Source organism: Vombatus ursinus, unplaced genomic scaffold, assembly GCF_900497805.2.
Source record: "Vombatus ursinus unplaced genomic scaffold, bare-nosed wombat genome assembly UNPS02014833.1, whole genome shotgun sequence".
Lineage (NCBI taxonomy): Eukaryota > Metazoa > Chordata > Mammalia > Diprotodontia > Vombatidae > Vombatus > Vombatus ursinus.
Genome location: NW_020954611.1, coordinates 8,041,190 through 8,055,309, shown reverse-complemented (window position 1 = coordinate 8,055,309; position 14,120 = coordinate 8,041,190). Strand labels below are relative to the sequence as shown.

General features: G+C 34.8%; 1 protein-coding gene across 1 annotated transcript in view; it reads right to left on the bottom strand.

Moving 5' to 3' along the window:
- The window catches only part of HECTD2 (HECT domain E3 ubiquitin protein ligase 2), a 122,725-nt gene that overhangs the window by 28,604 nt on the left and 80,001 nt on the right, over positions 1–14,120 (bottom strand). The window contains exons 12-14 of the mRNA XM_027839823.1: positions 6,306–6,413; positions 5,404–5,536; positions 1,982–2,070 (exon numbers count right to left, since the gene is read on the bottom strand). Coding sequence (XP_027695624.1) covers positions 1,982–2,070; positions 5,404–5,536; positions 6,306–6,413 — 330 coding nt within the window. The remainder of the gene's footprint in view (positions 1–1,981; positions 2,071–5,403; positions 5,537–6,305; positions 6,414–14,120) is intronic.

Here is a 14,120-nt window from a genome sequence, read left to right as displayed (position 1 = left end):
AGCTGTTCTCTGAGCTGAATCTGCTCACTCGCCTCCATACCTTTTGCACAGGGCTATCTCATATGTCTATATTGTACTGGCATGGAAATTTGCTTCTTCCTTCAAGGTCTGCTCAGGCACTACACTTCCTTTGTGAAAGTGAAGCCTTCTCCATCTCCAAATTTGAATGCACTGCTTCCCTTCTCAATTTTTCCCAGAACATCTTGAGTATCTCTTTTGTCTCTAAAACCACCTGCCTCATATTATACTTATCTGTGTTTTTATATAGATGTATAAGACTGTACCCCTTTTTTATCTTTGTATGCCCAATACCTAGTACCTTACACATAACAGATATGTGATAAATATTTGTAAAATGAAAATTACAATAGGATCTACCTCATAGGGTTGTGGTGAGAATCAAATGAGATCATATTTGTAATGAGCTTAGCATGTAATGCCTATGTACACAGTAATATATATAATGCCTAGTACATAGGAGGTGCTTAATAAATGCTTCCTTCCTTCCCTTCCCTTGGAATGAATGAATAAAACTAGAATTTTGCTAAGATTGCAAATATACATGTTCTAATCACATTGTTATTTACTAATATACTCTAATGATGATAATCTGTAATGAAGTCAGAATACTTATGTTAAGTAAGTGAAATTTGTAATAGAAGTATGAAAATAATTAAAAGTTTATTGTTTAATTAAAATTTATAATTTGTCTTCACTACTGTGGTCATTAGTAGAGGTTTGGTCTTTGGCCTGAACCCAATAGAATTTCAGATCAAGGCATGTGTAGGTTATCATTATATTTTTTCTTTCCCCAAGTATACTGATTTCCCAGGCATTTATTTCAGGTAACTGAATAAAATCCAGACTCTACTCTGACAATGAAACATGAACTCTACCTATTTCTTCAGCTTTATCTCTACTATTCTCCTACATAATCTGTCTGCTCCAGCCAAACTAGTCTATTCATCTTTCAAACATGCCATACACTCTCCCATATGCAATTAGTTATACTTGGATTGCCTTTCCATCTCCTCTGGATTACTCTATAGCATGGTCTTTCTTCCAGAATCAACTCAAGTTTGCCTTCTCTGTGAAATTTTCCTCAACCACGGACGTCCACAGTGATCCCTCCTTCCTTTGAGTCTGTGTAGCACTTGCTGTTTCTACCACTCACTGACATTTAACATATGCCACCTTACATGATTATTTAGTTTTTCATGTGTATATTCTGTAACACCAACCAGAATGTAGCTCCTACAAAGCAGAACACTGTCTCCAACCTGTTTGTGGCTCTAGTGCCTTACACTGGGTAAGCATACAGCAGTACAGTTTGCTGCTGGTACTAATAATTGGTTTCTTGATAATATTTAGACCTAAGAATTTATAGGAATAAAAGCTCTATGGTACTATACAACAGTATATGTCCTATATTCAACTTTTAATGTGTTTATTCTATCAACTCTAACTTATTTATTGAATTATTTCTTGTAAATATGTATTTCATGTCTGAGAACAGAGTACTTGCCAAATTTTTCAAACTAATTTACTAAGAATAAGCTAATCTTAGATAATCATATTTTGGTACCTTATATAGTACCAAACTAAAGAATACAGAAATGTTGAACCATGCTTGAACAAATAATTTGTATTTTTGAATGTTTTGAAGCACTTGAGTTTCTTATCATTCAGGTTATATCTGGAATATAGATTATTTTAATTGCATAAAGATTATCCAGAAAAAAATCAAAATTATTCTTCTGACTTTTTAGCTTCTATATTAATTCTTATCTAATTGATTTATCTTGTTTATGATAAACACAAATATTACTACTACTAGTAGTAGTTAGTGGAAATTAGTAAACTTTATATTTAGTAAGATAATTTTATTTTACATATATGGTTGTAATCTGCTAAAAATACATAAAGAAATACCTTTTCCTCTAGTCTGTCAGCACCTCCTAGTGGACAGTTTAAAGGATACAATTCCAACCAACCGAAATTCAGAATAGTTATCACATTTAAAGCTGCTAAACCAATGACAATGTGAATCCTTGTGATATGCAAACATGCCTAAGGAAGGAAAAACAATTTTGGCAAAATAATATATTAAGCAAAAGTGAACAACATGCAATACGAAAACACATGAGGTTCACCTGTTCAGCAGTTTCTTTATAGTAAAAGAAATTTCATATTAAAATAAAATTTCATATTAACCCCATGACCGAATCACTGTGTGCGTGCATATACATATACACACACACACATATATATACACACACACATATATATACATACACACATATGTGTGTGTATATGTATATATATACATATAAAACACATCAGTCAAATAGTCTTACAATGGGCGTCAGTAACATATAACTATTTGGAAAGAATAATATTTTATCAGCGAAAAGCTGACTTTTTGAAATTAAACCAACTTTTGATTATTTAGGAATTAGTTACTCATTTTCTGGATTGTGTAGTTTCTTCTTTCTTTCTGGTGCCTAAACTGAGAGAATTCTATTGCCCATCAACCCTAAACAAAGGGTAGATAAAAAAACAAAGTAGATGATTCTTTAGTCAATATTGTCATGTTAGTTATTCTGGTGTGGCATATAAGATGAATAAATTTCAAATGTTAATGTGCAAAATTAAATTTGGGCACTATCCACTGGTTTTATTTATTCATGACTCTCCTACTGTCCATTAACAAAGACAGTGAAAAAAAGATAGTTATAAAAACATCCTACTTAGGATAATTCTTAGAGTCCTACTCTAAAGAAGATAGGCAATACCTAGCAAAAATATATTATGTCAATCAGTTATCATTGTCAGATAATGCATATGTAAAATACTTTGCAGATCTTTAAAACTTTATACAGGGTGTTCAAACATCTTAGCCCAGTTAGCATAATATATTAATACAAATAAATATTTATAAATTTATTTATTTAGAAATACAATATAGATAAATATAAAATATATTAATATAAAATCATTATTATTATAATATAAGTTCTTGCTAAAGGAAACAAAATCTAGTTTTCAAGGCTTTCTTGCCTTCTGGGGTGGGGGCTATCATCTGAATCCTGTTTCATTCAAAAGACTGTGACAAGCCTTGTATGTGGTTCATTTTTTACAGTACTGTGTTATACCATTGGTTGTTTGATAGAGATTATATCTCGAGTGCCAACAGGGAAATCACTTTATTCACTAGTAAAGTTTTATGTATTTACACAGAATCATACAGTTCTTAGTACTCTCCTCCCCCTTTCCCATCACTTTGCCACCATCACTTCAGAAGCAGAAGGGGACTGCATAAAACTGTCCATTGGCTATTTCATGCATTTCTGTAGTTTTAAAAAAATCATCCCTTGGCGAGCAGCCTTCTGGTGATATAACAAGACATAAAGAAGTTGCAGCTGGAGTATCAGTGTGATCTAGTGACCTAAGAGTTAGCTCCAGAGTCATGGAGGCCTGGGTTTAAGTTCTGCCTTTGATACATTCTGGCTGTGTGACCCTGGGCAAGTCCCTTAACCTCTCAATGCCAGAGGCAACTCTCTAAAGACTAAGTGGCATAAAGGTATTAATCTGAATTGTAAGGAAATTTTCTTCATTAGGAATTCCATATGCCAATGAAGTTACAAGTCTGGTCTAAAAATTAAGAAAAAAGTTGCAATTAAATGTTTCTTAATGATTAATTGATGATTAAAAATAACAACTGATATTTATATAGCACTTTAAAATTTGTAAAGCATCTGGCACAAATTAGCTCATCTCAGTCTCACAACAATTCTGTGAGATAGTACAATTATTATTAGTCCCATTTTATAGATAAGGAAACTGAAGCTCAGGAGAGATTACATGACTTGCTTATGAAATATGAGATGACCAAATGTCCTACAAAAAGACATTTCTTTTTGCTCTTGGATGAACAATAAAATCAACTCTGCTACCTCCTTTATTTACCTCCCTAAGGAGAGACTTGAGCCATCCTTCCATTTAGCAGCATCCTGTTTGTCTTTCACTTGTTGCAAGAATGTAAAGATCGATATAATTCAGTCTCTCCGGTAATCTGGCTGCTTACTGGTCACTGGCCAAAGATCTCACAATTATGCCAACAGTTAAGTTCACATTTCTAGAGGGTCTGAACACAGATTCTTAAAACTCTTTGACCTCATTTCCACTACTTTGCCACCATTGCTGTAGCAATGGAAGGCAGATCCATGAATAATGAATATTTTCTACTTTCCTTTGTTTTATGAATGCCATGGCTAAAGAGTGTATCACCAAGTGCCCAGGCTACCTATGATAAATCACTCCATCCTTAAGTAGGTTAGTCCTCAGAAAGCAGACACACTGTTGCCAGAACTATATCTGAAGCTTTCCATGCATAGTAAAACCTGCCAAAATTGGTACTCCACGAAGATACCTCTGAGAAACCCGGGTCACATTCACACCATGATGAAGGATGGTATTAGGCCTTTGTGTTACTCTAAGGATACTGAAACAACCTGAGGAAGGACCTTCTAGCACAGACGGTTGGCCCTCTATTTGTGATTTATTGAAAGATATGAAAAAGAACTACACGGAATAAAATGGTAGGAAGGGGTTGCCAACTATATCTATGGAAGATTACCCATACCAATGAAATCATGGACCTAATACCAAATTAGTCAAGTACAAGAATTCTGTATTATTTTTCAAATGTCAAGGCACAACAATCCAGTACAGCTCATTATTATTATATCTTGTTTCCTGTAACCTAATGACATTTAACTCCTATATATTTAGTTCCTTTAGCAAATTACATTCTAATGGTTTAAAAATATTTTTGCAAGACCATATTTTTGTACAAAAATCAAGTAAAAAGATATTTAACCTTGGTGTATTTATTTAACTTATTTGTCATTCTTCAAATGAAAAGTCAAAGACCAAGGAATAATCTTCATGGGAAAGTATTATCAGTATTAAAACAAAATCAGTTAACAAATTAATAATAGAATAGCTTGTAATGAATCATCAAAATAGTTTTAAACAGAAAATGCTCATAAGATTAATTGATTAGGATAAACTGAAGTAGTTTATGGAACAGATGATAATATATAAGACTATAATGATAATGGGTCTTGAAATTTTTTTGATAATTTTTGCAATAATATTCTTTCTTTAGTGTCCCCAAATAGGGGCATTGGGTAGTCATACCATGAAACTGTTAAAACTTTAAACTTCTTTTCTTACACTCTAAAATAACATTTTGGCATTTATGTCTATGATTGCATAATTTTTTGGGGGGGTAAAACAAGTCATAATAACCTATATGACTGGGTGAAATTACTATGATTGTTAATCTGGTGAATTCGAGGACATGTTAGCTGTAAAACTTTCATTATAAGTACTTACCATAGTCTGGGTGAAAAATTTGGCGAATCAGGAGAAGAAACCATTCTTTTGTCAAGCCACCCATATCAAGGCCAGCCTCACCCACAAATGTCACTTTCAGCTTCTTTTTCAAGTCTCCTCTTTTCCTTGTCAACTGTTTAAAAATATTACTCCAATGTGAAGATATTTAAAATGAAGATGTTATCTTTTAACTAAGGGAAATATACATTCATTACTTTTCCAGTTCATTAACTTGTTATTAAAATTTTTAAACCAATTGAATCACTTTAGATAATTAAATAATGACTATTTTAGTCCAGCTGAAAAAATGGGTAAAGCTTGGGACATTAGAGGAAAATTGATTATTATCTAGAAATACCTCAAATAATACTAGAATAGGAAGAGCGCTAAGAAATCATCTAACCTCAAAACTTCATTTACAGATAATTAAAAGTGATTTTTATAAAGTGGCATAACTAGTTGGTGCAAAGTTAGGACTAAGACTCAGGTTTCCTATTTCTTTGATTTGTTTTTGCCTATTTTGAATAATGAATATTCAGAAACTGCTCTATCAGAAAGGGACTAGGAAATCTAGGTTCAAGATTGGGACTCTGCTGTATCACTAACTAGCTATGTGACCTTGGCAACTTACTTTGCCTTAGCTATAAAATGGAAACACTACAGTAGATGATCTCTAAAATCTTTCCAGTTCTGATAATTCATAATTTCATTGAATGTAGGGTTTTATTATGAACTATATAACCTAACTGCCACCATAATATTAAAATTAAATGAGGAATATTCATTGCCATTTAGAAAAAGTAATACTTAACAATATTTCTAGTGTATATAAAGTCCTAGGCTGAATTGAAAAAACTAAGTATTCAAGTGATAAATATGAGTGAAGAATCATTTCACTGTACCTCATCGAGTGAATCACTAACAAGATGTGTTCTTCTTACTTTCATATTTAGAAATAGCATATTCATATCAGGTCTTTGCCTTCGAGAAACTTTGTCCACCAGACTCTGCTATTTGAATCAGAGAAAGATCATTTTCAGTTTTTCACAAGTATAATTTTATTAGACTTTAGTAAAAAGGATAGATCTTATAAAAATACACATAATATTTTTACTATCACTGGGATATCATTTAATAATTCCCCAAAGCTAACAATAATTATGTATTAGAATCTTGTTACAGAGGTACCTCCTATAAATTTATTCCATAGGTCCATCTTATTGGTGAAACTGCCTTATGACAATGTCTTTTTGGTACTTCAGTAATCAACCTACCTTGGATGGGATCCAAGAATTAGGCCTTATTGATCTTTTAACATCTTAGTGTAATTTAACTTATGGAGTCTAGAATAACCAACTAATAGGAAATGCAGAGTATTTACAATGAAGTGCCAATTTATTTTCTAAAGCTAGATAATTTTCTAGTTTCACCAAAAAATTACAAAACAGAAAATTTTATCTACAATAACAAAACTTGTCAGGCAAATGATATCTTGGGTATTTCATAAAGGAAAGTATTTGAAGTACAAGCAGGCACAGACATATTCACAGCCTCCTCCACTCATTTTCATTAAAAATATCTCCCACAAGACATTACCTTCTCTATCAATAAAGAAAATAGAACTATTGTGCATCAGATAAAAGTAAAAAAAAAAATTGTCATTGAAAAGATGAATACCACAAATTCCATTTCAATTTTTTTAACAACACAAACTATTTTAAGAAAAGGATCCACATAACAAGACCATTTTCATAATCTGTCCAATTAAGTCTACTAAAACTTTCTGGGTGCAGGGACCTTCACCCTTCAGTGACTACTACTCTCCCATGGATCTCCCTGCTTAGGCCCTAGGTTCTTCAATATAGCATCTGAAATAGGTCTGCCTTTCCTGGTCAGTTGTATCTTTTGCTCTGTACTTTTCACTCTGTTCAATGCTCAATATATTGTTAAGTAGGATTTACCTTTTCTATGAGTTATTATACTGGAAAAGACTCCATAAGTTAAAACACACTATGTCAAAAGATTAGTAAGGTCAAATGTGTTTTCTCTCCCATAGGGATATTTTAATAGGAGTTAGGCCTCTATGACCCAAAGGCTTTCCACTCAAATGACAGAATTTTAGGTACGTCAGTACCTAATAGGTTAGAGATAGGCTAGAGATACTGTTGATCAAAGGAGTCTTCCTGGCGACCTCAATTCCTACCACACGTTTAGCTGTCTGCTGGGAAGCTGAGTAGCCTTGGACCCCAGAGACCTGGGTTTAGCACCCAGTTCCGATGCTTGCTAGCTATGCCTGACTAGAGGCAAGTCACCCCAAAACTCACCCTCAACTTCTTCATCTGTACAACAGAGTCCACACAATTTATATTAACTACTTCATAGGGCCATTGGAGGAAAGCAGTCTGTAAACTGTAAAAACTTTTGTCAATGTAAGATAATTGTCTTTGCTATTGTTCTGAGGTGGTGCCTTTGAACCTAACGATTTACTGGTTAGCTTCTCCCATCCATCTGGGTCAGAGCCCCTAAGTAATAATAGGCCAGGAATACCTAGGGGACTAGCTGGTGGCAAGTTCCATATGTGACATGTGTTCTTTTTAAAAAATTAAAAAGTTTATGGAATAAAACATGCATTTCCATAACATGGTAAAATTAAAAAGATGATTGCATATGAAACTACATATCTATTATGTACAACTTCCTATTCCTTTTAAATATATAATAAAATTATCATGTAAATTTCTTTTTTTCTTCCTCTCTCTCCCCCTCTAGAGATGGCTACCATTAGACACAAATAGGTGTGTGTATACACACACATATATACACACACATATATACACACACACACATATATATACATATACACATACATGTATATATCTGTGTATATATACATATATGTAAAATTAATCTATACATACTTCTATTTATCAGTTTTTCCTCTGGATGTTCTTTAAGGAAATAAAAATTACCCACAAATAGATAATTGCTAAGAGAAATTTTGACAAAATTTTGCAGTTTTGATTTAGGTTCCTGCCCTCCATCCCCATATCAAAAATCATAGGTCAAGGGAAAATACTAAAAATCAGTATTAAAGACTATGAGTGCAAATACAGGGAAGAAAGCATCATAAATTTAGTGATAAGGACTACTCCTTGAATTATTTCAACTAAGTGCTATTGGGTTTCAGCATCTACACAAGATCAAGGGTGAGTTCTTCTACTAAAAAATACCTGTTAAAATCTTTCTCCAAGGGGCAGTGTGGGCTTTGGAACTCTCTTGGCAGGCATAATCAATGAACTTTCTTCTAGTACCCCCATACTCATAGACCTTTTGAGTCCTTTGATCAGTAAAGGCTGACTACGCATGTCACCAATCACTCAAAGCTTTCTTCCTGGGTTGTGACAAAAAGAAATATTTGCCTTCTGGGAACTGAATTACCAAAGGAAATACTCTTTAGATTTTATACTAATTATGATCCTAAAGTTCTTTTTACTTTCTCAAGCCAGACACAAAAAAACCCCTTGTGTTCCCTATGTACTTTCTTTTATTAAAAAACAAACAACACTACAACTCACTGTAAACTGTGAAGAGATTATCCTGATGAATGAGCAATAAACTATGTGCCTAGACATAGAACTGAGTGTTGTTATCCTCCCCTAATGTCTTACATTCACATGTCTCATCATGGTACGGAGGGGACCCTGTATTCTTTGAGGCTATACCAGTAGAGCTCAAACTTTTAAAAGTCCTACTAAGTTGGAAATGCTCTGAGTATGGGCCCATTTATTCAAGGAGTAGCCTAGATAAAATTAGAGAGGCTCATCACCAGGGAGAGGGAAGGGAAGAAACGGGGATGGAAGAAGATGTAAAGTCCAAAAGAAGAAGGAAAACAAAGATAACTTTTTCAGCAACTATAACTCTAGAAAACCATTTATTAAGTTATAAGGGGTTCATGATCTACACAGGCAGAAGAAAAACCCACATAGATGAAATTACAGATCTTTGAAGTATCATAAATAAATAAAATGTCAAAAATGGATAAATGAAATGGACAACAAAGTCAATTTGATAAATTTAATGATATGCATATTGATTACATTAATAAGTAGGTATTGAACTGAATAACTTTGCTACATGATAATTGCATACAAATAGTTAAAGGAGGTATGAAGGTCCAAAGTCAAACTTCCTGAGCTCTTGTCTATGACCAGCTTTTCTCAGAGAATAACTACTCTAATTTTACCCCATCGCACAATGGGCAAATTCCTTGGGATGGTGGATGTAGGAATAAAGATTGCTTTTCAAGGGTAGGTCTAACGCTTGCCTTGGGCAATCATCTGGGGAATAAGGGACCTAATGCTCAAAACAAAGCAAAACAATTAGGTGCTGGGCCTAGAGAGAGTGCAGAGAAACTAGAAGCTGATGTTCAGAAAGCATTGCTGGTGTCAGCTGTAGGAAGGGTTAGCAGGAACTAGCGGGAAACTCACTTAAAGTCTGAACAAAGGCTCCTGCAAGAGTAAACGGCTGGTTAAGAAGAAACGATCTGAGAAGGAGGTATGAATTCTGAGAGAGCGGGTTGCAATAAAGACGCGACAGGCTCTTGACCAGTGATGCTGCACATATCACAAGGACAGGTTGAAATAGATCTGACTGGCACAACTGGATCAAGAGCGCTGAAGCCAGAGCCATCAATCAAGTGGTTACTACAAAGAGTGGCAAGCACAGAATACAGGAAGAAGATGCAGTAGAAAAAACAATACTTATCAGGAGACGATATCTAAGAAGGGAGGCAAAAGACGTATGTTTCCGATGTCTACGGATAAACGCACTGTGCATAATTAATAAAATACACGTCTCAATGCAAGTAGGTGAATTCAACCTCCTAGCTGTCACTGAGGCCTGGTGAGTTGTTACTCATGACTAGAATACGAAGACAGAACACGTGTACCATTCAAAGGGAACAAATCAGAAAAAAGGAGCAATGAAGCAGTAGTCTAGATCACGAATGGTAAGGGAAAATGTTAAGGAGAAAAAAAGTGATGTTCTGATGGAAGTATGCTACAGGCCATCAGGTTAGAGGGAGAAAATGGATGACAGACTCAGGAAAGACTGACAATCTGACACAGAGGCACGATACGATAGTCATGAGACGTTCTGGAGCTGTTTGTTAAAAGCAGAGCAACTGATAAGTTCTTGATGTACATACGTACATACATACACACAAACACACATATATATACACACACACATACATATACATATGTGTATGTATATTCTTCAAAAGGTGTAGGAAGTGATAAGGAGAACTCTTTTCAAAACCTCATTTTTACCAAAAAGAACCAATAAAAAGCAGAAGTGATAGGAATCTTGGGCAGATATGACCACACTATTTATAAATTTTATATTAGATAATTGGGGAAAAGCTAGACATTGTCTGACACATGCACACCATTAGCCTTGGGAGGATAGATTTAAAAATGCTTGGAGAATGGATTTCAACCAATCAATCAATGGGAATTTAAGTGAATATTACATACCAGCTACTGTGACTAATGCTAAGGCTATAAATAAAAAAATGAAAGCAATACCTGCCCTCAAGGAGTTTACATGCTAATGTGGGAGATGGCGTGTACCTAGATAGATATATAAACAAAGTAGACAGGAAAAGACACTAGCATCTAGGAGGTCCAAGAAAAACCTCTGGCCAAAAGTGAAACTTGAGCTGACACTTGAAGATAGTCAAGAATTCAAAGAGTTGAAGGTAGAGGGAGAACATCCAGGAATGAGGGACAGACCTGTGCAAAGGCAGAGGAGATGGAACATTGACTGTATGAGCAGCAGTAAGAAGGCCAGTATGGCTGAACTCCTGAATGTACATTTGATCCCAGAGACAATAGGGAGCTATAAGAGTTTATTTGGAGGTGTGGTGTGTGTGTGTGGGGACAACTGTGTGTGACATGGCTGAGCCTGAACTTTAGAAAAACCACCTTGGATCAATTAGGGAGGATCAGAAGGATTGTCTTGTTGCGGTGAGGGCCCAGTTTAGATTAGACAACAAAAGTATGTGGTTGACACATGGTTGGTTTCATGACTTCTAACTCTACTCAGAAGCAGGTGAGTGGGAACAAAGGAGGAAGTGGTAGAAATAATACAGAGTTAGGGTTCGGCAAGACATTAGTAGTGATAAGACAAAGGAACAAAGGATTCAAGAGTAGAAGATAGTGTAGAATTAAATTGGTTCATCAGGTGGTTGAGATAAGTGGAATTCCACATGGCCTGAAATTAAAGAAAAGAAATTGGTCCAGGAAAGGTGGAATGTTTTTAAAAATAAAACTTTCAAATTTTTTTTAAATGACAACACAAAAAATGAATGTGATGAAGAATAAAAGTAGGGATGAGTTTGAGAGGTCAAAGTGGACATACAGGAAACTCATCAATAATAGAGGCAGCTAGGTGGCACAGTGGATAGAGCACTGGGCCTGGATCAGGAAAACCCATCTTCCTGAGTTCAAATATGGCCTCAGAAACTTACTAGCTGTATGGCCCTGGGCAAGTCACTTCACTCTGCTTGCTTCAGTTTCCTCATATGTAAAATGAGCTAGAAAGGGGAATGGCAAACCATCCAGTATCTCTGCCAAGAAAACCCCAAATGGGGTCACAAGGAGTCAGACATGACTGAAAAATGATTGAACAATACTAATAATAGCTGACATTTACAGAATTCTTTATTGCTTACAAAGTACTTTTCACATATCAACTCATTTGATCCTCAGAACAACTCTGTAATATAGGTACTTCAATAATTATTTTCTCCATTTTATATATGAGCAAAGTAAAGCTTAGATACTGCTCAAAGTTATAATTATATAAAATATGCTAATTGGTCACAACCCAATAGAAATATGCAGTGTGAATTCAGATAATTAAGTGATTTGACTCATGCTCATACAGCTAGTGAGTTTCAAGGGCAGAAGTGAAACTCAAATTTCCTGACTCCATTTACAATGATTTTTTCCCTTACACTGCATTGCCTCTCATCAACTCAAATTTTAAAATACATAAACAGAATATTAGGTAAATGAGTGGCATGTCCCTTTAAAAGTACTGCCAAATGTCAAAGCTCAGAGCAAGATGAAACTGACAGTGACTGGTAAGGACAACAACAACAACAAAAAAAGGCTTTTTTATGTTGGAAGCAAAAAGAAAATCAAAGTCAGGACAGGACTACTTCTGTGGTTCTTTTTTTAAAGATGTAACTTACTTTATTTTACTTTTTATCAATTACCAAGCAATGATTTTTCTCTTCCTCCTTTCCCTTCCCTCATTGAAAAGAAAGAGAAAAAGAAAACTCTTATAACACATATGCACAGTAAAGCAAAACACATTCTTATGTTATGATAAATTAACCTTGTCCAAAGATATATGTCTCATTCTAAATCCTGAGTCCATCACCTCTCTCTCAGGGTTTGGGTATCATGCTGTATCATCAGAACTTTGGAATTAGGGTTGGTCATTGGACTGATCATAGTTCTTACATCTTTACCTAAATCATAAGAGATTTTTGCTCTAGCCCTTTATTTTAACTCTGTGTGAATCTTTTATGTTTCAAGTGTGTTTCTCAGAAGCAGCTGGTGGCACAGTGGATAGAGTACTGGGCCTGGAGTCAGGAAGACCTGAGTTCAAATCCAGCCTTAGATGCTTATTAGCTATATGACATTAGGCAAGTCACTTAACCTCTGATTGCCTCAACTATGAAATGGGGATAATAATAGTACCTACCTTAGAGTTTTATTGTAAGGATCAAATGAAATAATATTTGTAAAAAGTGTAATATTTTGCACTTAGCACAGTGCTTGGCACATAGTAGATGCTATATAAATGCTTATTCTCTTCCTTTCCCTTTTGCTTATAAGCAACATATTATTGGAGTCTGCTTTCTAATCCCTTCTGCTATTCTCTTCCATTTTATGAGTGATTTTGTCCCATTCATATTCACTATTATGATAATTAATTGGGTTTTTCCTTTCATCTTGTTCTCTTATACTTTTTCTTCTCTTTGTTTTCTGCCTCCTCTTCATAAAAAAGAAGAGGGGGATAAGAGAGGAGAGTATAAAATGCCAGTGCTCCAGGTCTGGTACAATTTGCTTCCACTCCTTTGCCCCTATTCCCTTTCCTTCACTAAGAGGCTCAATTACAGGTTCTTCTATTTTCTTTTAAATCTTTTTAAGCTCTATTCTCTTTAGTTAATTTTTTTTTTTGCTTAGGAATACTCTCTCCCTTAGCCTACCCTCCTGCTTTCTTCCTTCTCTCCCTTTTTTCTTTTCCCTCCTGTTTTTTTTACTGAATGAAATGTATCTTTGTACCCTCTTCTGTGTGTGCACGCACGCATGTGTGTGTGTGTGTGTGTGTGTGTGTGTGTATTCTTCCCTTCTTTGACCAATTCTGATGAGAATGAAGTTCACTCCATACTCTTTTTCTCTTATCCCTTCCTCTTTGTACACCACTAGGTCATGATTAGTGTAAATAATGAATCTCCCTGAAGTGGGTAAATTATCTGAATTCACACTGCATATTTCTATTGGGTTGCAACCAATTAGCATATTCTACATAATTATAACTTTAAACAGTGAGAGCTCTAAAACATGCAATCACTTCAGAGGATTCATTATTTGCACTAATCTGGAGTTAGCTGTAGTCTTCTACTTGAAAACTGATTA